The sequence below is a fragment of the Coptis chinensis genome, unplaced genomic scaffold, assembly GCF_015680905.1.
Source record: "Coptis chinensis isolate HL-2020 unplaced genomic scaffold, ASM1568090v1 utg4047_pilon_pilon, whole genome shotgun sequence".
Lineage (NCBI taxonomy): Eukaryota > Viridiplantae > Streptophyta > Magnoliopsida > Ranunculales > Ranunculaceae > Coptis > Coptis chinensis.
Genome location: NW_028238151.1, coordinates 80,809 through 106,436, shown reverse-complemented (window position 1 = coordinate 106,436; position 25,628 = coordinate 80,809). Strand labels below are relative to the sequence as shown.

At 35.7% G+C, this 25,628-nt stretch overlaps 3 protein-coding genes and 2 long non-coding RNA genes across 8 annotated transcripts; 2 read left to right on the top strand and 3 right to left on the bottom strand.

Moving 5' to 3' along the window:
• Nucleotides 1–1,107: 1,107 nt before the first annotated feature.
• On the bottom strand, nt 1,108–4,964 carry LOC147473178 (Serine carboxypeptidase S28 family protein). 2 transcript variants are annotated; one of them, XM_086587755.1, is made up of 10 exons: nt 4,450–4,964; nt 4,181–4,367; nt 3,927–4,060; nt 3,726–3,838; nt 3,445–3,568; nt 3,056–3,205; nt 2,805–2,960; nt 2,125–2,204; nt 1,995–2,044; nt 1,108–1,553 (listed from the first exon to the last, which is right to left on the bottom strand). In XM_086587755.1, the coding sequence occupies exons 2-10, from the start codon at nt 4,344–4,346 to the stop codon at nt 1,369–1,371; spliced, it is 1,158 nt and encodes a 385-aa protein (XP_086443881.1). In that variant the 5' UTR covers nt 4,347–4,367; nt 4,450–4,964; the 3' UTR covers nt 1,108–1,368. The 2 variants fall into 2 exon arrangements, with proteins under 2 accessions (XP_086443881.1, XP_086443880.1); XM_086587754.1 differs by having other exon boundaries at nt 4,181–4,362; nt 4,450–4,920.
• Nucleotides 4,965–6,074: 1,110 nt separating this feature from the next.
• LOC147473177 (uncharacterized) lies at nt 6,075–9,436 on the top strand. Of its 2 annotated transcripts, XR_015210548.1 has the most exons (5): nt 6,075–6,271; nt 6,464–6,610; nt 7,328–7,473; nt 7,675–7,819; nt 8,964–9,436. It is a non-coding gene; the product is annotated as an uncharacterized LOC147473177 (long non-coding RNA). The 2 variants fall into 2 exon arrangements; XR_015210547.1 differs by lacking the exon at nt 7,328–7,473 and having other exon boundaries at nt 6,080–6,271.
• A 5,562-nt stretch (nt 9,437–14,998) lies between these two features.
• On the bottom strand, nt 14,999–19,034 carry LOC147473176 (uncharacterized). Of its 2 annotated transcripts, XM_086587757.1 has the most exons (6): nt 18,907–19,034; nt 17,503–17,561; nt 16,558–16,693; nt 15,652–15,765; nt 15,476–15,528; nt 14,999–15,351 (listed from the first exon to the last, which is right to left on the bottom strand). In XM_086587757.1, exons 2-6 carry the CDS (start codon nt 17,525–17,527, stop codon nt 15,314–15,316), a joined length of 366 nt encoding a protein of 121 aa, XP_086443883.1. In that variant the 5' UTR covers nt 17,528–17,561; nt 18,907–19,034; the 3' UTR covers nt 14,999–15,313. The 2 variants fall into 2 exon arrangements, with proteins under 2 accessions (XP_086443883.1, XP_086443884.1); XM_086587758.1 differs by lacking the exon at nt 18,907–19,034 and having other exon boundaries at nt 16,886–18,178.
• Nucleotides 19,035–19,139: 105 nt separating this feature from the next.
• LOC147473175 (homeobox-leucine zipper protein HAT22-like) lies at nt 19,140–20,438 on the top strand. The gene is made up of 2 exons (XM_086587756.1): nt 19,140–19,798; nt 19,910–20,438. The coding sequence occupies exons 1-2, from the start codon at nt 19,325–19,327 to the stop codon at nt 20,273–20,275; spliced, it is 840 nt and encodes a 279-aa protein (XP_086443882.1). The 5' UTR covers nt 19,140–19,324; the 3' UTR covers nt 20,276–20,438.
• Nucleotides 20,439–20,590: 152 nt separating this feature from the next.
• LOC147473174 (uncharacterized) lies at nt 20,591–23,057 on the bottom strand. Its single transcript, XR_015210546.1, has 3 exons — nt 22,875–23,057; nt 22,481–22,607; nt 20,591–21,024 (listed from the first exon to the last, which is right to left on the bottom strand). It is a non-coding gene; the product is annotated as an uncharacterized LOC147473174 (long non-coding RNA).
• Between the last annotated feature and the right edge of the window lie 2,571 nt (nt 23,058–25,628).

Here is a 25,628-nt window from a genome sequence, read left to right as displayed (position 1 = left end):
ATGTGCTTTCTTTCCCTATCATGTGATAACACGAGGAGGCTTTTATAGTTAACCAAAGATTGTTTCATTTCGTTTAGTTTCGACATTTATTGGTTTCTAAGACAACAATCTGTTAAGCTCCTTAAGTGATTGCAGATAGTTATGAACTACAACCTAACGAGCGGTTGGTTCTAACGAGTTTGTATTACGGAGGAGATAGGATTTTAGGTTCGAAGAAAAGACTTCATGTCACAAACTTCTTGACGCTTGTCCTAATTATTTGTAAAATTTGTTATCATTATAAATAAAATTTCAACTTAAAACAACAACACAAGCCCAACATTTTTTTTTATTCAAGAGAATATACTACCAAAAAAAAAAACATTTTCTTTTATTTGAAGAGTATATTCTATAAATAAAAAAAATAAAAAAATAACAACAACAAAAACAACAATATTTTTCTTTTATTCGAAGAGTATATATATTAAAAAAAAAAAAAATAAATAAAAAAAAAAAAAAAAAAAAAAAAAAAAAAAAACATCATCATCATTTTCTTTTTTTCGTAGATTATACATTACAAAAACAAAAAAAATAAAAATAAAGATAAAACCCTATAAAAATAAGACAAATCAAAAACTCACAAAAGCAAAGCTAACTGAACTTATTCTATTTCCCAAATCTGATCGGCGTGCACTACTCTAAATGCTCCAAACAACTTCCACTATTGAAGTTTGCGCCATCAATTTAAAATATACGTGCTGGTCTAACTACCTTGTGAAACATTCTAGCATATGTTCTACCTCATTACAAAGTCACGATCTTTATCTAGGTTTCACCCTAATCTTCCATTTCTCAAATATTATTTTGAAATTCCATACCTCAATACATATTCAGCAAATCGCTTCCAACGTAGACATTACACAATCAAAAACTCTTGCAGGGCCTAAATATTGCAACTAAGTGCAATATTCCCAGGAACACTCTGGCAGTCAAAGTTGAATAGAGTATCGCTAGTTACTTAGTTGTTAATGTTCATTTCCCTAGGTAGTACAAGTAAATGAGAAACAGGTAAAATACCAGCTGGTGTAAACCTTCAATCCAACGTCGTGAATATCCAATCTAAATCAATTTTTCTTTTCAAACTACGATTGATTGAATTGGTGTCACATTGGCACCATCTTAAATAGTAAATCTGGAGAACGCAGACGCGGTCTAAGGTGTGGACTGTGGAGAACGCACCTCAATATTCTTATCATATTTACATTATTATTTCCTCCGCAAATTCCTGAGGAGACATCCGGAAGGACACCATCAACTAATGATGTTGGATTGTTGGAGTAATAGATGAACTTACATTGGATGATTATTCCAGATGGAAAGAGGTAAAAATCAAATATGCCTACTCATGAACATGAAGCTGCCCACAAACCATTTGCTCCGGCTGGACTGAGCAACCTTCTCCTGGTAGTAACTGTTTATCCAACCTTTAATCAGTTTGATCTCTGATTCCCTTTGCTCGACTAACCAATCAGGATCCTCATCTGTTGAAGCACGCAAATCTATGTGATGGGCACCTAAGTAACAGCGAAAAAACAATATTACTAGTTTACTACTTCATAAAATAACATTGATAATTAATTTAATCAAAACTGTATACTAGGAAGAAGGGGGAAATAAACAAATGTGAATAATCATTCGACTAAGAACGCATTTGGGTGTTGCTTAATCGATTTTGAACCCTTTTTGTTGGTAAAATGCCTGAATAGAGGTAGCAATAACGAGCATTCAGCTTCTTCGTCTTTCAAGTGGACCTCAACGCATATGTAGCAGATAACAATCGTTTAGTATTGTTATACCAAAGCAAGAGCCAGTATAGAAACTCATTTCTTGACTCAGGATATTAACATAATCCATCAATATGGTTCTATCTTTAAGTGCCAAAAAGATCTCACATGAAAAACAAATGTAGTATAGAAGATGGTCAATAAATGAATGAAACTTTCTCAGAAAAATACCTTCGCTTGTAACAAGGGCAATGATAGTATCAGATATGTTTTCCAGAACACTACAACAAACATAGAACCACATCAGGTTATCCGTTATAGATAACTCGTCAGTAAATAATTCTGCTGGATACAAGCTCACCCGCCACCGCTCCATGGATCTAGCAACCCATTTGAGAATATTATGTTGCTTCCAAACATCTTCAAGGTGCTCCTCAGATCCTTTACAAAAGAACGGAAATGTGTGAAAATCCACTGTAGCAATACAGAAAACATTTTAACCTCTGTAGTCACCTAAATGCACTAAAGAGCCAATAATTACTTAAATGCAGCAGACTCATTTATCTTCTTGAACATCCAACCCAGATATCTTTCCGTGATGAGAAAACAATATAAATTATTTGAAGGTTTCTTCTCGTGAATAGTAGTTTATTTTACTCTGAAGTACAACTTTTTTCAAATTAATTGATAGTGTATTTGCAACCATTTAGTGGAAAATCTGGACCAAATCTGCAAATATAGAAATACATATGACTACAGAATATTCACCTATACCAGCAGCTCTACCCCATTCCCCCCACCCCACCCCAAAACTACACATTTTCCCTTAAGCTGCTGTATTATTGTAACAGACCTAAAGTGTCACCATAGGAAGTCAAAAATGTGTTTGTAGTCATTAAGTTCTGTGTTTCATAAGGTCATACCTCACCACTTCAGTATACAGTTTAGAATGCAAGAAGCCTTATCCGGTCAGCTGAGTAAATAAGATATGCTGAGAAAATGATAGAGGGGTTTTGAGTATATAATGGGTTGTTGCCTTACATTTCCACCAAATTCTGTTGTTATCCACCTAGGTCTTGGCTTGGTACCAAACTCTTTTAAGCACTGTTCTTCATATGAAGCGTAATCAAAATCATACGTGGGAAACATGCTGTTGTTTCGGCTACTGGACATTGGCATTACCATCTCAGTGCAAGCCTGAATAGAACAATTCAAATAAAGAACTCAAATTGGATGGTAAATCTTTCCTAAACTCGAAGATGGAACAATCAATCAGTTGTCCGCCAGCAGACCTGCCAATCCCAACCACTCATTCCGTGAGGATCATCTCCCAAATCAAAGCACTCGACAGTGCCAGTATAATTGTAATAGATGCTTACTCCCGCAAAAACACGCTCTAAAACACTAGCCCCTTCAGGATAACTGTCAATCTTTTTGCATACCTGTAAAACAAAGATACTAAGCATTATGACATTTACCAATCATGACAAAGCCACCTTGAAGAATTTAAGAAAATGGATAAATTGCACTTTTAAAGAAACTATGTTTTCCAAAGCTTAATCAACCGCATATGCAATAGAATATATTCAACTCAAACAAGAAACTACACTTTTGAGACACAGCAGTGACTTTTGCATTAATCAATAGATGCTTCCATAGCGGACCTCCAAATTAGGTTCACCTCTTTAATCGGGTGGCCTGGTAATGGCATCATAAAGCTGGAAGGGTACGGGTAATCCACCATTGCCAAATAACTATAAGCAGCGCTCAGCCAGTCCGAAAGATCTTCACTGCTATTCAGTCTCCTGAAATTTGTGTTTCATTAGCTGAGAACTGAGATGTCAAAATTAAGTAAACCATAATAAACTAATAGAAAATAGAAATCACATGGTTAAGACATTTGTGCAAATTATTCTGAACAACTTTTCTCAAATGCATTGGGTTTCAATCTTATATTCTTACTGGCACAAGTGGAATTTCCTGGTAAGACGCAGTAGCCCATCATTATCCTCGCCCTCAACTTCTAATTCTTCCCATGACTTCTTTATGGTATTAAAGCAACTCACACTTTCACGCTACATAGATTAGAGACAGACACAGTACACAATACACCACCATAATCAGAAAACAAACAGTATGAGAAATGCACGATGATTGACAGACCTTGAAATCGTTTGAGACAAGGTCATAAAACGTTTCCTTGGGCACAATATCTTCAAATTGCAGTATGGGTGCTGAAGAAGCAAGCGCACCAATTGCAATATGTGGATACTTTAACCTCATCCACGCTGCTAACACTAATTCACCGAAAAAAAAACAAAAACAAAACGCTCAAAAACTAAAAAGCCCACGCCTTTTTTTTCACATGGCCAACTAATGGAAAATATTACAAGATATAAGATAGATATTCCTCATACTTCCACCATAAGATCCACCAAATAACACAACTGGACAATCCTGGGCGGACAAATTGTGTTTCAAATCAGTGATTAGAACTGCAAAATCAGCCAGTGCCTGTTCAGCTGTAAGATGGGATAAAGAATCTGCACTCTCATACGCCTTCTCCTTACTGCCATATGGCATCGACTCCCCATAATACCTATGCTGGCAGTAACAACCACAAGAGCCTAGTAAAGATACTAAATTTGGATCAATAAAAATGTAGTACACAGAAGCATAAAATTACTTCGGGGAAGACGACCAAGGCGCCAAAGAGAGGAGAGATTTCCCAAACGAAGCCAGTATTTGAAGCGAACCATTCAATGTCCCCTTCGTTGCCACAGTATAAGAATATGGGGCCCAATCGAGTGGGGCCGAACCAATGATCATCATTGATGAGATAACGTTGCTGGAATGTTGGGAGGTTGTTAGAGAAGCTGAAATGGTCTAGTGTTTGAGTGAAATATAGGATGTCGTATTTGTAAGATTTATCATTAGTGGTTTCGGGTTTGTTGAGCTTTCCAGGAAAACGAGGCAATGCTGCTGCTGACAATACTACTACTAGTAAAGAGAATGAGAAGAAATATATCGCTTGTTGGTACTTCTACTGATCATAGTTAAGTTTTGCTAGTAAAAATTGTGGGGACGAAAGAAGCAAAGATTGAGTCCGGATCTTATCTGCTCCCGATGGATCAAAAATACAGATCCTCCTTTTGTTGTCAGCTGGAGTTTCTCTACCTTCAATTGGGCACTCTTTGTGGTGGATTCATTTTTGTTGTTCTATTAGGCCCAAATATTGTTATATATGGGCACATGGCAACCAACCTTTTTTTTTTTTGGGTAAAAAAAATTTTATTACATACACAGATGCATTCCTTGAACGACCATATTTAAAATATGAGCCATAGAGAACAAGCAATAATAGACAATGTGTAAACCATTTTATTTTTACCCAAAGTTAGGTATGCACAACCAATTTGCAAAACGACATAATAATAAAATCAAAAAAATAAATTATTTTAAATTTGGGCTATCGGTGTCTTTGGGGTTGGGGTTATTTTCACTAAAAAAAATGTGTTTTTTTTTGGGTTATTTGAATTTGAGATGTGTTTTTTCAAGTGATTTCAAAACCGGCTATCCTAGATAGGGATGGCTCCTAAATGTCTTATATCCTACACCCACCAAATTGCATTGGGCAGTCTCCAACCTAAGGCCAACAACTAAGTTCAATAGCAATAGCCCAATCATCTTCTGGTTACAAGCAGAAATTGAGGCATAGTAGAAATCTTCAGTATGTGTTTTCTTAATTAGGTTTACAAACACAATTTCAACTTATCTATCATTTTGTGACATGTACAAGGTGGCAATACTTGTGTAAGCATTTGAAACTTATATTGTCACATTTCTCATTTCAATATACATGATTTTAATGTCTATTCCAATGATTAGTGGGGTACATCGGACAAAGAAGAAGACCGGAAGGAAGCCTTGTCAAACCAATGTAAAGTAGATCACCTCAAATCTATTAAGCTTCATACATGCGGAGGTTCTACGAATGAACTTAAGCTTCCATCTTGAATATCCTACCTATATTAATATCCTTTTCGATTTCCCAATATGCTCATAGGGAGTCACATCAGCAAATGTTTAAAAAAAGTTCCTACTTAAATAATAATTACTATGTTGATTACCAAATCAGCCTTATTATTGGTGTGTTTAGCAATTTATAAAAAACCCTTTAATTGGTCTTTTCACATGATTAGGAAAAAAAAAAACCAAATATATGCCCTTTTAATTGGTCTTTTCACATGATTAGGAAATTAAAAAAAACCAAATATACGCCCTATTATATTATTTGAGTTATACGTTGGGGCTAATTCAATAATTAATCACTGAAAATAGAAACAACATTTCCCTTCGTAAAACACTCCAAACTCTCTCACACAAAAAAAAAAAACATAGCAGCATCTCTCAAGTCACAAATCTCTATCTCCAATCTAGCTCTCTCTATCTAAAGAAGAAGGGATTGCTTCAAGACCCATTGTCTCACAGCATGCAAACAACAAGAGGTAACAAACTGTTTCTTTGAATACCCATCCTTTTGTTTTTGATATTTGATTCCTTCTCTCTCATTTGATCTTCTGAAATTGGTAAGTTTACTTTGTTCTTCTTCAATCAATCAACATGAACATCAACAAGAATTTTGCGTTTTTCTTTTCTTATTGTTTGGTTAAAGATTTTATTTTTTTATATGAATACAGATCAAGAAGTTGATCATTCACATGAAAGATTGGAGTTTGGGTAATGGATAGAATTGATAGTATATGGAACCTAAACTATATTATCTTCTCAAATTATCTACCTTCATCGGATTCGAAAATGGCCATTTCTAGCGAGGTGTTTTTCAGGTGAGATTTATCACTCTTTTACACATTATTTTTGCGGGTTTTTTTAATGATTGTCAAATTCCTCGAGTATTATTGCTCTATTACTGAGTTCCAAGCTTTCTCCACTTTCCACCATTTGCTCACTGCATTCTGCATATGTTTCGTTCTACATATTTTAAACTTACTATGTGTCGTTTGAGTAAATTAAGAAGGCAGGCTCGCCATCACAAACAGTGATAGAAACTTGGAAAGTATATCCAAACACTTTTTCTTATAACACCTGCATGTACATATTAATTGAGTTTCTCTTGGATTTTAATTTTTTGTAGTTAACTTACATGTACTTTGGTAATGGTTTCAATGAAAAATAGTGCACTAGCATCTACTCCAAAATTTCTTAAGATTTTGTAGTCGTTACTCTATGTTTTTTTTTTTTTTTACTTTGATTGCTATTTCATTTTCTTTTTATATTTCATTCATTTGTATGAAGGATCTATGAAAATTCTCTAAATATTGAACGTTGTACTTGGATTTGGTTTCGAAGACTGTGGATTAGAAATATCAATGGGTACATTCCAATATGCTTTCACAGTTACATTATTTGTACTTACCCAAAAAAAAAAAAAAAAAAAATTGATATTTAAGTCAATCTCATGTTTCTGTGTGTTTGATCTCTATTGCTGAACTACAATTAAGTTGTTCTCAATTGCGTTGTTCTGATTTCAGTGTTTGTTCCAGGGTAGTGGTATGACTTACTGAATCGAGTTGCTATACGAAGATGGGGTCAGATACGTTTAGTGATAGTCAAATGTACACTACAGTTTTAGTATGCTAGCTAGCTAGCACCTATCTTGCTCTTAGCTTTCATTACAATCTGACTATAGGTTTGTATTCATTTAAAACTATTTTTCTCATTAACTTTGGAGTAATTAAGAAATCAAGTGATGGTGCTAGCCTTGCACTCATAACTATTATTGGAGTTGTTTTTGGATTTATTGTTGATATTTCATTCCCATCTCTTTTAGTACGTTATACCAAGGTAATATAATGTGAATTTCTTTATATCCTTACTCTTTTTTCTCAAGGATATATGGAAGGTGATGTTATTGGATATTATATTAGTTTGCCTGATAGGGATTTGTATGCGCCGAAAGTGCCGAATATGGTGAGGTAAGGGGCAGATTGCATTTTCTGCATACCAAAAGGAAAATTCAAGCAAAGTTGTACCAAGTATGTCAGTGGTTAACATAATAATTTTAATTTGAAGAATGTAGGTAGACTTCTACATTGCTTAATATATTTGAGTCTATTTATTTCTCGCTTAATGTTCCTTGAGCTATTATGCTCCAATAGACTTCTGTTTTTTGTGTTTGAATTATAATAGTAAATGCAGTAGGCACACATTGGGTAAGATGGTTATGTGGCTAAATCCCTCAAAATTTTGAGTTGATATTAAGGATTTATTCAGAGATAAGTGTATTGGGAACATGATACAGTTGTATGTGAGATTTACAAATAACAAGATCATTTTAATCTGTGACCATATGTGGGTTAAATCAGTTCTTTATTTGGTAGAGGGAGACACAAGCATAAGTTGGGGAAGACATTTTGGACGGAGATGATGGATGGGGTTAAGAAACTCAAATGTGTATTAAATTATTAATAGACCATACCTTCATGAGGGACATGTGGAAGTGGTGACATGGTGACCACCCATCTAAAGCTAAACTTGGATATGAAGTTTTAGTGGAATTACATGTGCAATTGTTGTTTAAGTTGTTGTTCAAGACCTATATAACTAAATGCAGTTGTTTAGTAGTTTTGTGTAGATTAAAGGATTCTCGATTCCTCTCAAACTCTAAAATCAGGCTCTCGACTCACTTTCATATATTGATCATTTTATAAAGAGATAACTTACAGACATACTACATGTTTACGTTGGTTAAGCTTACCTTGGTTAACAGAAAAACAATACTTAAAAAACAAAAAAGACTATTAACATGAGCAACACCGCCAAATTATATAGAAAGCAACCGGAAGGTAACTGTCACTTGTCACTGAGGCCATATGTAAAGCTTAAAAGTCCAATTGAAATTGAAAGAAAATCATGGCTTGATTATGTAAGAGTAATAAAATGTCTTAATTTGAATTAAAAATCACCCTTTAAATTGGAGTTCATATAATCTTATTAGAGGGAATGCAATATATGTAAAGTTCACTTACAGTTTTGTACGCTATGTAGAATTGAGCATTTAATGTTGTTCTTATCTATTATCGCATAGTTGTATATCATCATTTATTTCAGTTTTGTACTTTGCATGATCTTATCATGTCAAGCTCAGCTTAGTTAACTTAATTTTATAATTGTTATTAGTGTCGGTGACAAAATGGTGTTGATGGGCAAGCAACCAGATGAAATTTTCTATCATTTCTATCAACTAGAAGGTGGATTGATTGAGATACTTAGGCGGTCAAGTTCCAATCAATAGAAAAGGCTTCGTTAGAAAAGCTCTTGGTTAGATGGGTGGGTTGATGCAGTCTGTAAGGATTGGTGAGACAAGGATCAGAGAAATCGCAATGTACCTCTTGGATTGTGATCACTCGATCTACTAATGTTCCACATACTGCCTTGGGCAAGATCATACATTATGTTTTCAACTTCAATGAAGGGATGGATGAGAAGAAATAGGTGAGCAAGATGAGCACGATTGCAACGTTCGACTGTTTGAGTAGTTTATTCTACATGACTTTGATGCACATAATGGGACCTCAAGTTTTCCCGTTGCTGTTGTACATAGAACTGGGATTTTAAATATAAATCAAAATCTTTTGGTTCCATTGACTGAAGATTTGTTTCATGATTGCAGAATATCTTTGTAAGTGTATCACCTAGGATGCCAATGGATACCCAATTATCCAGAACCGAACCGAACCAAATGTAATTTTTACTTAAAAAAATTATAGGAAGTTAACTGGATCCAACACTTGGACAGTGACCATATACTCTGGCTTTAAATGTTTTTAGGATTTAACATTAACAAAATTATTTCATCTTACTCCGTAAGCAATCTCAGTTTATTTTCTTTCTTTCTAATTATTTATTTTTTTGGTAACAATAAGCAATCATATAGGTTGCTAAGAATAATCAGGTCGAACAAGCATAAACTATTTGACAACAGAACAAAGAAAACGAACTTAGAATAAAGAAAACAAAATCTATATCAAGATGAGTATGTGCACTGAACAAGGTGGACAAAAGTCTCGGTTTCCTTAATTTGGACGGTGTGTGATTAAGAAAGAAAGAGAGAAAAGAAAATAAAATGGCAAACAAAGTGCACATATCGCATACCAACATGGTCGGCTGGCCGTGAAGACAGGGAAATGACATCGAACAAAAGAAAATAAAAAAAATTGCAACGAAATAAAAGTTATAAACCTTATCTCATATCATATCCGTCATTGTTAACTTCTTCACCCAATAATCATCGTCACTATAAAGAATCGAATGCCCATCATACCAAATCATTGGTAGGGTCTAAAGGTCCCAAACTTTTTGTCTCCTCCGCACTCCCACGTGATATTCTCCACATGGCACTCTTCTCTTCATGACAAGTATTATTTCTCAATTTTTGGGTTGCGACTTTACTTTATCCACTTGCGGAAAATAAATGGAAAATGCTATAATGACGCCAAGACACATCCTCCACAGTGGTCAGCCAAGTAGGATTATACTTGTTTTTCAATTGGGATTCTGGATGAGAATTTAGATTTGATTTTCTAAGATAAGATTTTAGTGAATGAATCACAATAGCCTGATGCCTAATAGGTCACATTACCTTGTCATTTTGAAATGTGCTTTAGATAACGCAACACATTTGACTATTAATGTATATGAATAAATAGTACATACACTGCGTAGAAGTCAATGATCTATTATGCTTGCATACTTGCGCCAAACCCATAAGATTTTTTCTTGGATGTTTCTTTGTTAGTCAAAATCTTTCTGACGATTACAGAAAGCGTCCAGTAATTGCTCAGGTTTGGGGCAAGCCTTGCAGCAGGATTCGACACACTTTTGATGATGGTGATTTTCTTCCTTTCATGATTTAATAAATTATTATGCGTTTAAAGAAATCTCTACAGATTGCCGACTTTCTCGAATCCCATCTCACCAGCCAAATAGTATATTTCTAATACTTCTCTACATATTCGTAATATATCTTTTTATTTAATTATTTAGTAATGTCTTTCTACTAGGGCTGATAATGGGTTGGATATTTAAAAATTCAGAACCGTTCCATTTTTCAACAATGTAGATCCAGAACCGTACCAGACTTAAATGAAAATTTGAAATTGAGAATCGGACCGAATTTTTTTTCTTGATTCTGGACCTGATCCGTTCCAAACCAATAACCTTAATTTGGACTGGGTGGACCGGGTCTTCTGTAATTGGATCCTAATTTCCGTTATATGCAGATATTAGAAAATTAATTCTTTTACTAAATATAAACAATGCACATAAATAAAATAAAATAAACAACACATAAATAAAAGAAGAAAATTTTCATTACTCAATGAAAAGCCAATACAAGAGCTTACAATCTTGCACTCTATGCCCACTCTTCTTTATTAAAAATAATAATAAATAATGGGAAATTACATACATCCCTTTTTTTTTTTTTTTTTTTTTTGATGCAATTCATACTATTTATATTTATCAAACTTAAGCAACCCCCCTTACAGCCATACAGGAACACAGTTTGTAGCAACCATACAATTCGGAAGATCAGAGTTACCTAGCTGCTGATAGGCCCAGGCAGCTAGGGAGTCTGCATCCCCATTGAAATCCCTACTAATCCATTTAAACTCTACAGAGTTACTAACAGGTACCAGAGAGATAATATATTTTGTCATGGCTTCCCATTCCCATCGACATAGGTGTCCTTGTAGTGCCCTGATCACCTCCTTGTTATCGCCTATACACACAAAATGTGGCTTCCCAAGTTTTCTTGTTTGCAAAACCATGAACTTCGGTGCTTCCATTCAAAGATCACCGCTCCGATGGTTCTAAATCTTCTTACTGTTGCTGATAATGATGCATCCATCATCATCGTCTCTTGCCCGCCTCTGCCCATCATCCCCATCCCAATTCCCTGTGAAAAGAAGCATCAAAGCTTATTATAATGCTATCATTTGGAATAATAGGAAAAAGTTCCTCAAAACTATGTTTAAGGATGGTTGAGTTAGGAGTAGGGTTGAGATGTTCTTCTCTGAAGGCCTTGTAGCACTTGTCTGCCTGGCTGCTGCTTTTCCTGAGAATTCTTTCTCTGTTAGCCTTTCTGTTCTCAAATTTGAGCTCATTTCTGGAGGTCCATATGTGATATAGGATAAAGGCCATGTGTATCCCAGCCAGCGCTTGGTCACTTTCCTTACTGCAGCTCCACAAGATCAGCCTATCCAATCTCTGTCTTATAGGGAGATGCTGTGGTGTCCTCAGCCCTAATATAGAGCCATACCATACCGTTCTTGTCCATTCACAAGTGAAGAACAGATGTTCAGCTGTTTCCAACTCCCTTAAACAAAATGGGCATGATAATTCCCCTTTTATCTTTCTTTCTGCCAGAATGTCTCCCATTGGAAGCATATGCATGTATAGCTTCCATATGAACATCTGAATAAAAGCTGGTAATGGGGATTTCCACACCTGGGTGAGGGAGTGGGGATTGCAGCTTGAACTTTGACCCACCTCATCCTCAGGTTTAAGGAACCTATATGCTGATTTAGCAGTTAGTTGCCCATACTTGTCCCCATTCCACTTCATCTTGTCAGCCAAGGTTTGCTCAGGTCTAACTTTGATATTTAGAATGTGGTTGCTCAGGTAAGGATCAAAATGATTCCTTATCTTAGTTTCATCCCACCCACTTTTATCATTCAAGAACAGCTCCGAGACCACCTTGTTCTGTAGGCTAGGGGTTTCCACCCCCAGTTCTTTCAGGGTAACTGGTTGATTCTTATATTTCAGCCATGGGTCTTTGATCAGAGAAATTGTTTCCCCATTCCCAATCCCCCATATTAAGCCCCCACTAATGGCATTGAATGCTTTGTGTATGCCTTTCCAAAAGTAGGAGGCTTTGTCAGGGGGTTTGGCTACATCTCCAATCCATTTCTTTCCATATATGCTGAACAAGGTTCTTGTCCATAAGGAAGAAACATCAGTAGCAGCCTTCCATGGCAGCTTTGCAAGGATAGCCATGTTCATATCCCTAGCCTTCCTTAATCCCAAACCTCCAACTTTTTTTGGTTGACAGAGAGAGTCCCACCCTTTGGTATGGACACTTTTAGTTTGTTCTTTCCCAGACCACCAGAAATCCCTACATGCTCTGTCAATCTTATTGCAAGTTGCCACAGGGAGCAGATAAGTTGACATAGCATACAGAGGTATGGTCTGAGCCACTGCTTGGATAAGAGTTGTTCTCCCAGCTTGGGACAACACCTTAGCTTTCCAACCTTTTATCTTAGTATGAATCTTATCTACCAGGTAGTCAAAGTCCTCAGACTTTTTCCTTGATAGCATAATAGGCACCCCGGATATTTCTCTTTTGGAGAGAAGTTTCGATTTTCCAAAACCTCTTGAGTTTTGACTTTTGTCTATAGTTGACATTCCTCCTGAAGAAGACACTAGACTTTTCATAATTTATTTTTTGCCCTGAGGCAGCACAGTAATCATCCAGAATATTCTTCAGATATCCACTTTCCACCACATTTGCTTTAGTGAACAGAATCAAGTCATCTGCATATAGCAGATGAGTGAGAGCAGGAGAATGCCTTTTGAGTTTAACCCCATGTACCCTTTCCTCTTGTTCAGCCTTGGCCACCATTCTGGATAAGGCTTCTGAGACCAAAATGAACAAATATGGGGATATGGGATCCCCTTGCCTGATTCCCCTTTCAGGGGTGAACCTCTCCAGAGGGGAACCATTGAGCATGACTTTGAAAGAGACTGTAGATACACACTGGTATATCATATGTCTCCATTTCTCATTGAAACCAAGTTTTTCAAAGATTTTGTCTACAAAACTCCATTCCACCCTGTCATAGGCCTTGGCCATGTCTAGCTTGAGAGCTATCCACCCCTCTCTCTTAGATTTCATGTGTTTCATGTTATGGAAAACCTCACAAGCCAGGCCAACATTATCCCCAATGCTTCTGCCTTTAATAAAAGCCCCTTGGAATGGGGATATGATGTTATTAATCAGACCTTTCAGTCTGTTGGCCAGAATTTTGGAAATAATCTTATACCCAAAGTTACAGAGGCTAATAGGCCTGAATTTAGAAGCATGGTCTGGGTTAGCAACCTTTGGGATCAAAGTTATAAAGGTCTCATTTACCTCTGGGTTCAAGGAGCCCAGATTAAAGAAATCCTGAACAAAATCAACCACAGTAGGCCCTATGGTATCCCAGCATTTCTGATAAAAAATGCCTTGGAACCCATCAGGTCCAGGGGACTTAAGGCTCCCCATCTTTTTGACCACAGCCCAAATCTCCTCAGAAGTAGGAATAGCAGTGAGCCTATCATTTTCAGTAGGGGTAACACAAGGTTGAAACAAATTAAGAATATCCTCATTTATCTCTGGTTGATCAGAGGTGAAAATCTCCTTAAAGTATTGATTAAGAGTGGTTCCCACCTCTGTTCTACCTTCCTGCCAATCCCCCTCATTATTTCTTATCTTTTCAATATTATTTTTCCTTCTTCTGTATATGGTGGATAAGTGAAAAAACTTGTTGTTCCTGCTCACAAAAAAAAAAACTTGATGTTCTTATAATCAACAACTTCCAAACCATACTCTAGTCCAAATCCCACCAACCTAGTTAATCAAAGCCACCGTTTGTCGACATCCATGTGTGTTATTTGAACACTGGAAGAACCTAGTTTATCAAGTAAAAAACCAACTTGAGAAAACTGATATCATATATAATATAAATTGACATACTAAACTTTTGCAATTGATACATACCTCCATTACCCAAATTCAACCAATTTTGTGCACAAATAAGAGCTTGGAATATGTATCTGAGTCAAGCAAGAACGGTACTCGTTGAGCACCATACCACTAGTGTTGAAAGCTGATTCAGATGGGACTGATGAAACAAGAATTGTAAGAACATCACGTGCTAGCTTAGACAAAATATGATACTTTGGACTATTAACCTTCCACCAATTCAGTATCTTGAACTCACTATTAGCAAGAAATATGGGTTTGTCCAAATACTACAATTCAGATTTTTGTGGTGCACCATCATAACCCTCCTTATTATGGCACCAAGTTGCAAACCTTTTGAACTTGTCCTTACTAATCCCTAGCATTGCTTCACTTGAAGAGCTGCATAGAAAACTTGAGTACTAGTGCTTGAGTTCAAATTGGACTTGAAGTATACTCATTATATAAGTCAAACAAAGTATCTCGTACTTGACTAACATAAATCTCATCGTCAGCTCCATATATGAGATTATAATAAAACTGAACAAACGAGAATCCAAATACATCTTAAACAAAGTATCTCAGACTTGAAGCGAGAATCCAAAACCACAACAACAGCTAGAAGCAAACTACAAATAGACCAATACTTCTTAAATTTTGTATACATTTTTTCTCCGCCATCAGAATCACCAATACATCTTCATGATTTAGCCATTGAAGCAAGTTCACATGAATTTCACACACTTCAGAAAAATACATATTTGCAAATTGGGATAATCGATGCTCAGATATCAAATATTTCATTATTAACTTGAAACATCCAAGAGATAAAACTAAAACTATAAACATGTCAAAGAAAAAAAAAATTGTCTAGTTAATAAAAATTAGTAGTTAGTGAACCATATACCTGAAAGAGTCTTTTTCGAATCATAGAACACCTTCAAACATCCAGAAATCACCCTGGCCATTTCCCAATATTTGTTGCTTGGGTTCGTTAAAAAGTCAAATTCTTGTTGTTCCAATCAACAGAATGCATCTTGATACATCAATGCATATTTAAACATTTTATAAGTCGAATTCCACCTGGTCAGAACATCTAGGCAAATCTGTTTTGTTGTTGCTCCCTTCACTTGGTCGACTGTAGATTTCCATTTGAATTTTCTTTGTGGTGTTCCCTTCACAAACTTGCAACTCTTTCTAATCTTAGAGAGTGCAAACTCAATAACAAATAAACCATCTTTGACAATAAAATTTAAAATGCAAGTGGTACAACGTACATGTAAAAACTTTCCCCAAAGACTAACAACTGATCACGATTAAGTATGACTCTAATTTTGGTTAACATTGCATCATTATTAGATGCATTATCAACAGTAATAGTGTTAACCTTTTTATCAACATTCCAATCTAGCAAGCATGCCATAACAACCTTGATATCTCATTAGATGTGTGAGACGCTTCCATAAACACAAAACTTAAAATCTTTTTTTGCAAATTCCAATTGTTATCTATGAAATGAACAGTCAAACAAAGATATGCATCTTGTGTTTCAGAAGTCCATAAATCAGTAGTAAAATTGACTCTACCAAAAAAATCATCAAAAAAATTGTAAAGATTTTCCTTCTCTTCTCTAGCTATATATTGTCAGAATATCACTCTTGATTGTGTTTCTTGTTACAAATTTGAACAGTGGCTGAAGATTGTTTATAAAAATACAAAAAAATTGAAGATCAACCATTGAAAATGGATACTCATGCTTTGTTATCATTCGTGCCAGATCAAGTCGACTTCGACTTTGATCAAACTTGAATGTTTTAATAGCATGAATTCCATCATGGATATCCTTATTAGCAAAAATCAATTGTTGAAGCACATCTTTGTTTTTCATTCTAGGAAAGGACTTCAAGTGTTTTGCTAAATGACTAGTACCATTTTCATTAGATGCAGTAAACTCCTTCCTATAATGCTTACAAATAGCAATGTCTTTACCTTCCGATGATTTTTTTTGTCAAAATCATGCCACACTTTTGACCTTGCTTCCTTTTCACTCCAGATGGTAGAGATGAAACTTCAGCAAGGGCGGCATTCTCAACAATAGGAATAGGATTACTCATAATTTCACTCTCTGCACCAAACAGGTCAAAAGTAATATAAATTAGTATCTATCAATATGATCTAAAATAATAATTAAAAATAATGTATCTAAAATATATGAAACTAAGAGGCTTACATTAAGAAAACGTTGGATTGTATGTTATTTTCTTGTGATAGTAGCAGTAAAGAATGAAGTATATATAGATAATCATAGAGAATTCACCTTGGCAAGATATCATTCCCTTTTTATTTTTTTGGAATATGCACTAGATAGTTGGGAATTCAAATCTTAATTGCATGATTTGTGGTTTGAATAGGCGTGATGGATGATTTGAAATCTAAATTTGTAAGGGAAGATTTTTCTTTAGATAGAAATAGTTTTTTCTATTATGTTAAAAAATAATACAAAATTGACGTTAAAAAAGGAAATTGGAATATACGAGAAAAATAATTTCAACCGGATCGGGTCCAAAATGGTTCGATCAAAACTTAATCCAGATCCAATCCAAAAAAAATCTGGCTCTGATTTTCAAGTCCAGAACCGGTCCAAAATACTAATTACTTATCCTAGACCCGTTTTTATTAGTTCGAACCAGATTGGATATCAGTTCTTACCTGACCCATTGCCGGCCCTACTCTCTCCACTATTGGAAGCTATCTCCTTCCTTTTTCACCTCGTTGAGAATTAGGATTTTTCAAGTCTCTCGTGTTTTTTCAAAAAAATTCACACTATTTGTACCAATTTTTGCAAAACCTTACAAGAACCATTTTTTTTGCATATCATGATGGGTCATATACTTGTTTAAATACAAATACGTTTGTAACTAAGACTCTCATTACCGGTAATCGAGCAGAGTGCCATCATGTCGACCTAAGCAACCATATTACCATCGTCGGCTCTAGTGGAACAAGGCCAGAAGGTTATATGATGCGCTTCAAATACATGAGTAACTAATCACAGAACACGAAAAATTCATGTGCACGGTCAACAAATATCATTAACACATTTGCATGATCATGAAGTCATGAGTTTAAGCCTTCTCTGTTTAAAACACTGATGTCAAGATGAAGAAATTAACTGCCCAGGTATGCAGTTGGTTAGATGTATCTATCAGTACTCGTATTGGGCCGTGACCTGAAGAAGGGGCCGCATCACACCAATAGCATGACTGGAATTCAATTTTGTCGGTGGATAACATATACAAAATTCTTATAGTTCCCAATACTACTACACCTGCAAGTCGCATAGATGTTCTCTGTAAAAATGTTCGATAATATTCTTCCCTTCTCTAATAATTAACTCCTATCATGTGAACAAGTAGTGATGTCGACAATTCAACAAATCATAAACAGAATAGATACATAAAATTTAAAATTATTTGATAATGGGTCCTAAAAGTTCCAGATAAACTTTCTATTTAAGCAAAGAGTGGGATGCTTGTTCATCAATTATTTTCTGGATTCATTATAACTTTGGTTGAAAATGTGAACACATATTGTGTTATGTACCTACTTGCCTTTTTTCCCAAATTTGATAATGTAAGGGACACGAACCATTAAATTTCTCTTTAGTGCACATCTCTTTCATGCTCATCTCCTTCATCATTTCACAAGAAGAATATATAATACGACCCAAAAAAGAAATCTAGGGATACTACATGCTAGAACCTATGTCTAACAAAGTTAAGCAAGGCTAACATCATGGAGTGGGAGACATTTAGTTGGTTTGCGACAAGGTAGACAAAAAACCTAATAATTAGGACATGCACCAATTATGAACCTCAGCAGTGTCTCTCTTGGATTGGTTTTTTATAAAAATCTCATACGCCCCATTAATCTAATACCACCACACATCACACATCAGTACATATCCAAAAGCAACACTTCCAGTCACAGTAACACACCTACTTAGACATATATCACATATGGGATTTTCAATACAATGCGTGTATACATACCACCCAAGAGAAAACTGTGCTGAAGTGCATACAAAGTGTTAACAAAACGAGCTTTTCATCGAAAAGCAAAAATGAACTAAACAAAGCAAAAGGTGCTTTGTTATAGTGTATAAACTATTAATGATGTAAAACTAATAAAACAAACAAAAAAGTAAAGATGGAAAGTACCATAAATAAGTTAATTACAAGTCCATGAAAAAGAAATATATAAATTAATAATATTAGTAAATGCGTGAGTGATGAAGAGGATGACGAAACATTCTCTTGAGGTGTTCTTTTCTCTTACCTTCTATGCTTCTTTTTTTTTTTGGTAAATCTATACCTTCCATGTGAATCCACGTCTTCATGTATCTTGTACATTCAAGAAAAGCAAAGGATGGATAAGAGTACTTTGTTTGGATATATAGTAATAGTAATTAATTATAGTGGTGGGGTTCTCATGGTCAACCTAGGTGGAAAGAGAGAGATGTGTAAGTCTTCCTTTCATAATTCATCACAACAGATTCGTTTCTCTACTCATTCACTCCTCAGGTTAATAATCATAAGTCCCATAAGCCATAGCCAACACATCCCCCAAATTCTTTTGTTCATTCATAAGTTCATTCATCTTTTGTTCCCCCAAAGAGTTTGTTCTTTTTCTTCTTCATATGTTAAAACATACTTTTCATTTCTTTCGTCTTTGCTTTACTATACTCTGAAAACAAATGGGTTTTGAGGATGTTTCTAGTATAGGACTTGATCTTGAGTTAGGCTGTCAAGGAAGATTGCATGAGAATCAAAATCAAAGAAGGTTTGATCCTCAAACACAAAAACCATGCTTCAAGTTTGATCATTTGGTGTTAACTTCTCCACCTACAAGTTTGGAGACCTCGCTAACTTTAGGACTTCAAGAAGAGACACATCAAGATGTAAGGAAGAACAAGAAAGGGTATGAAGAAAACAGTGATAGTGATGTACACCCACAAATTTCACCACATACACCTATGTCGTCCTTCTCTAATGCAAGCATAAAGAGAGAAAGAGATCCTGCAGGAAGTGAAGAGATGGAGGTTGAAAGGGTATCTTCAAGAGTTAGTGATGAAGATGAAGAAGGTAGTGGAAGAAAGAAGCTTAGACTAACAAAGGAACAATCTGCCCTTTTAGAAGAGAGCTTCAAAGACCACACAACACTCAATCCAGTAAGGACGCACTTTCATTTTATTTACTTTCCATTTTTAACTTTTTTGTTACCAATTAGAAGATTTTAGTTCACGGGGTTCTTCATAATTATCATTTTGTTGGATTATCAGAAACAAAAGCAAACTTTGGCAAAAGACCTGAATTTAAGGCCAAGACAAGTGGAAGTATGGTTTCAAAACAGAAGAGCAAGAACAAAGCTGAAACAAACAGAAGTAGATTGTGAGTACTTGAGAAAGCATTGTCAGACTCTAGCTGATGAAAACAGTAGACTCCAGAAGGAACTACAAGACCTCAAGGCACTAAAAGTAACCTCATCACTCTACATGCAACTCCCTGCTGCAACTCTAACCATGTGTCCTTCTTGTGAGAAAATTGGTGGTGGTGGCGGTGGAGAAAAATCATCCAAGAACTCACTCACAATGGCGATTAAACCGCATTTCTATAACCCTTTTACTCATCCATCTGCAGCTTGTTAGATTACTATATAACACTCAGAAAGCTGACCAAAACCCCTTTTATTGGTTAATTTGGCTCAAAGCTTACTAGTCTATCTTTATCTCCTTTTGTTGTTGTTTAATTTCTCTCTTTAGAATTGTAAGTAAATTAAAGCTAGAAATATATAGATTAAGTTAATCATAATTCAGATCTCTCATGTTTATAATCAATCTTATCTTTTCCTTGATGGTATGAACTTTAAATACACATTTGGTGTCGACCCCCATGGGTTCATAAATAGGAGGTCCCATATCAAATTTACCACGGGCCTGTCTTAACTGGAATGCACACAGCAATGTAACCTTTCTTTGATTTTTAATATAATTTTTAACTTACGGTAATTGAATTGGGCAAGAAAGGGAAAAAAAGATAACGATAGATGAGTAGAAGGTTATGATTGAGTAGAAGTGGACTCACGTGCAAGTATCAGTATTAAATTCTGTATGCATAGAAAGAAATGGAGGGGGTTAAAAGTCATAAAACAGAGTCGAGAAAGTGATGATGAGAAGCGTGTGGTGAAAGAAAAGAAGTATTAAAAGAAAGGGACTCATTCAATATTTCAATCATCAATCGAACAACAACAGAAAAAGGATAGCGTGCTGTGGGACTTTGCTCCTCCTTTTCAGAAACCTCTGGGTCACGCACCACATGATGTCTCCCCCACACCCCCTCAATCTTTCCTTTTCTACAGTATCTTCCCAAGATTTCAGACACTAATTTGTGAGTACTCCTGCAATGTGGGTACTAATAATTCAATCTAATGGTTCAAACAATATGATCAGAAAATTACTATAAAAATCCAACAGACAGGATTGTGGACAGCATAACTTGGTGGGACAGATTTAAAAAGGATATTAATGAATCTTAAACACTCTTCCCCAATATAGTGCATTTGTCCCACTCCCACCTCATTCAAAAGAGTGATGATGAACAGAATGATGAGAGCATGAAAATGATCAAGGTACTTTCCAGTACGCATACGTCTATCCAATACGTTCCGTGGGACCATAGGATTGGACCATTTCTCAGATTTCTACACATTTAGTATAGCTGTGTTAAGACCAATCACTGTCATATGCATGTCAAATACGACTAGGGAACCCGTCGGGTTCGGATACATCTTTATAACTGTATTGAAAATTTGAAATTCGGGTTAGATAGGGATAATTCCGGTTCAGTTTACATTTTTAGTGTTACCAGATGGGGTTTGGGGTTCGAATTTGGTAGAAATATTTGCAAAAAATTTGGATTCAGGTCGGGTTTAGATTCGGATACTACAAAAAAAATCGGATTCAGATATTAGCATATCCCAGTTTCCTGCCCTAAATATAGAGATGTCCAAATGGGTACCCGACCTAGCCCGAACTTAACTTTTTGGGTTTTGAACGGATATCGGATTATCCGAACCCGGACCAATTTTTAGCAGGTCGGGTTCAGAGTCGAATATTTTGGTGAGAAGTGTGACCAAACCCTACTCTAATTCTATATTTCGGGTACCCATCGGGTTTGGGTTCAGATAGGATAAAGCCCGATATAAGAAGACAATAAGAATCTTTTTTTGAAATATATATCTATATTTTATTCTTTCTTTGGCTATCACCTAATCCTTCAAACAAAATAAAATTTATAATAAATTTGAAAGTAATTATCACTTATATTCGGACATAATTATTTGATATGATTTAAAATAGATAGACTCAGAATGAAATATAGACATATGTTCACGTGCAATTACTTAAAAAATTGAAAATCCCGATATAAATTTTTTCATAATTCAATATATTAAAAAATTCGTCATTGTAAACATGAATGAGATCATAATCCAAATATTTATCTAATTCATTCTTTTATATCAGATTAGTTGTATGCAATTGAAACCGGAGTTGGGGTTCAATTTTGGTCCGGGTTTGGTTTTGGGTTTTTTAGCCCTTTTAACGGGTTTAGAGCTAAACTATTAAGTCGGGCCGGGTTTAGAGAGTGTGGCCAAACCCTACCCTATGTATTTTGGTTCGGGTACGGTTTTGTCGGATTCGAACAGGTTCAGTGTGGATACTTCGGAGGGCAGGTTTCGGATTTCGGGCAAGATAGACATCCCTACCTAAATATGACACAGATGAAAGATCCTAATCAACCACCATGTAAAATTTCAAGTATTGAACACCCAAATGAACTGAGAGGATACTTGCCTTGTTGCCTTAGTTGAATTTTTGGATAATTTCAGTCGGAATCCCAACTTTGAGCATTCATCTCCAATTTCAACCAGTGAGCAAGCATTCCTAACATTATCGCAGTAAATCCGTTTCGCTTCAAGTCCTTCAATACACGGAACACCCATATTTAATGAACATATATCAGATTCTTGCTAACATATTAAATCTATAACTTGTCAAATTTTAAAGGCAGAAAACCAAACCATTCCGAAAGCAAAATCTATTACAAATGAGATTGCCAAGATCAAATAACAATTGAATTCGGCATGACATTAGAAATGAAATAGTATTAATCTCCAATTCAATACAGGCTATTGCAACTGAGGAACATGAAACTTTCCAAATTAAAGTCGAGATATGAACAACTTACCAGGTTTACAGTAAATTAGCTGCTATGCCCAACTAACAGATGCCAGAAAAAAAAAACAGTAAATTATTCTCAGTTGATTATGAGGATTGGTTATGACATATGAGGACCATTTTCTTGAAAAAAATTGAGCCACCCAACATGAACGATGGATCCGTCAACTGGTAGCTTGGGCTTGACATTATAGAATTTTACCAGTTGAGCCTAGAGTATCTTTAAGTGAGATACTATTCTAGCAAATTTCCAATAATTTGATGTTTTTTCATCTTCAGGAAAGACCCATGTTGATGAAAACACCAAACCAAACACCAAATTGGTTAAAATTTGGTTCCAGTTTTGGTACTATATCAAATATCTCTCGCAGTAAACTGCGCAGTTTTTTTAACACCGTATGGATTTGGGCTAGAATGGAAGGCTTCAATCACGCGGTTTTGCGAAAACCGCGCGAGGTATTTGAAAAGAGAAAAAAAAAAAAAAAATTGATGTGCAGACACATCTGGACTTGGGCTTTTAAGATAGGCTTTAGTGACACGCGGCTTCCAAAACCGCACCATTTGTTGTCGAATATTTGATGTTTCTCTTGAAGTTGGTTGGTGTTTTTTTAGTTTAGTGTTTGGTTTGGTTCAAAAATTTAATGTTTTCTTGGTTTCTCTCCTAAAGATGCTCTAAACATGGTCTTCCCAATTAACAGTTCACCCCGTGCAAAGTCAAAGATAAAACCGTTAATAACTATAATGTGAATAAACAAGAAGTCTTCGCCGTATTGTTACCTGTGTGTACTACATTATTGATAGTAAATGCCTCCTTCCACAAGGTATAGACTCTGAACCAAAATGAATAAAGCTCAAGTACAACGGCAATCAAACAACTGATGAACTTGGGCAGTCCAAGTACAGTGATGTGAATTACCAAAAGCCACTACAAAAATGGGACCAAATGCCAGTTCAAGGTGTCCTTACCTAGAAGTTCCCTTCGACTCTGCTAACCCTCCCTGAACAAATAAAAAATGAGAAAGCATGACTAGAAGTAGCAACGATCTAATTCCTAAGAAACCACCATCCCATCTATGGCCAACTGCAGACATCCTTGTTGATTGAACAAGTAGGCAACTTCAATACTGGGTGACCTTATTATAAGACACTTTAGCAGTGGCCACCTTATCATCCTGGATAGGGCATTAGGAATAGCTCGAGGTGAAAAATAAGTTCCTTTGATATGGTTTCAGCTAATCACAGGAAAACCAACAACAAGCACAAGTAGATCATTGTTTGACGCAGGTTCAGAACTGTGAAAGCGTAGTAATACAGAGGAAGAATAATGTCAATAACTTTTGAAATACACCTAAAAATTAGAAATATGACAAGGTTATATACATAGAGATTATCTGTTCTACTCTCAAGGGCATGCTACTGTGCTAGAGTTATGCCCATAAGCTATAAGAAGCCCTGTACATACATAGAAACGATATTGTGGACACTGACAGGCGAGATTAAAGTGACGTATTTTGAAATAAGCAGTTTATTTTGAAACTAATATTGTCAACAATGATGTTCTCCTCTTCACCAAAGTAACTAGTATACTACGTAGCAGTGGGGAGTGAGCGGAGCTGCGGGGGAGAAAGAGATGGGTGAAGGAGAAAGAGATGGGTGAAGGAGAAAGAGTATTGGGGGCGAAGAAAAAATGAGAAAGAAGTTAAGGACAGAGAGAAAGAAACCAACCAATCAAATTGGTTTTTGTCTGCATAGCCCCCTTCTGCCAAGATTGTTCCCTCCGCTCACTCGACCAGAATGTTTAATCAAAATAACTTTAAAATATTAAAGAACCGAAATGATGGCATTTATAACACCAAGATAGAAAATACAGAGTGGGGGGAAAAGGATACAGTGCATAAGAACTCTTTGTATGCAGCACAAACAACCCGAAGGTCTGAGTTGCTGCGGCCTTTTAATCTATGAATCCTATACTAAAAAAAAGAAAATTGTGAACATCTCATATACATCGTTGTCCCAAGAAACTCCTCCGAAACCAAACCAATTATATTTTCATCAACAACGAGGTCCTCGGACTCTACCGATCATCCATCATCAACATTGCACAAAAAAAATATATGAAGAACACCAAGACAATATATCCATGCTACACAGCCACTTCACGCAAAACCCAGCAATGTCCACGAACAGACACACAAGCTACAGTTAAAGAACTAGTAGTACTATCAGCTCTCCAAATGTGCTTCATAAAGTCATCAGAAAACATTCACATAAAAAGTTAAAATAAAACTCAAAATTATTTAAAAAAACCCACTGCTAGCGATCTCCTTGATTGCAAGTACAAAACACATAAACCCAGGAGAGGTTAAAAATTACAAAAAATATAGAAAATACCCAAAATAGAGATGAAGAAAGCATGATAAAAACAAGTGAAATAAAGAATAAAAATAAATAAATAGGCAAAATAACAACTTTGGTGTATACATTCATGAATAAGTCGAGGAATCTTATGAAACACAAGAATAGTACCTTTGGTTTATACAACTCTCCCTTTTCTTTTCAAAACCTCTTCCAATATTATCTTTTGTCCCAATTAGAAGCTTTTTATTTCTCCGTTCTTTCTTTGTTTTGGGGCATCAAGGTAGGTGTATTCGTAGTCCTAGGGATATGCAGTATGCACCATGCAATAACATCCCAACTCCTTGAGGGCGACCATGTCAACAATGACAACATAGGATCGCCAAGGACGCTCATATTGCATTGAGAG

Excerpts from the sequence above, each read along its gene's own strand:
- LOC147473175 (XM_086587756.1), top strand. The coding sequence starts at position 19,325 with ATGGGTTTTGAGGATGTTTCTAGTATAGGACTTGATCTTGAGTTAGGC. Across the intron at positions 19,799-19,909 it reads ACCACACAACACTCAATCCA|AAACAAAAGCAAACTTTGGC; the intron begins GTAAGGACGCAC and ends TTGGATTATCAG.
- LOC147473178 (XM_086587754.1), bottom strand. The coding sequence starts at position 4,595 with ATGATGATCATTGGTTCGGCCCCACTCGATTGGGCCCCATATTCTTAT. Across the intron at positions 4,363-4,449 it reads CCTTGGTCGTCTTCCCCGAA|GTATTATGGGGAGTCGATGC; the intron begins GTAATTTTATGC and ends CTGCCAGCATAG. Across the intron at positions 3,839-3,926 it reads TTGTCTCAAACGATTTCAAG|CGTGAAAGTGTGAGTTGCTT; the intron begins GTCTGTCAATCA and ends TAATCTATGTAG.
- LOC147473176 (XM_086587757.1), bottom strand. The coding sequence starts at position 17,527 with ATGATGGCACTCTGCTCGATTACCG. Across the intron at positions 16,694-17,502 it reads GGCACTCTGCTCGATTACCG|AGAGTGAAATTATGAGTAAT; the intron begins GTAATGAGAGTC and ends TGTTTGGTGCAG. Across the intron at positions 15,766-16,557 it reads ACAAAAAAAATCATCGGAAG|AAAGAGTTGCAAGTTTGTGA; the intron begins GTAAAGACATTG and ends CTCTAAGATTAG.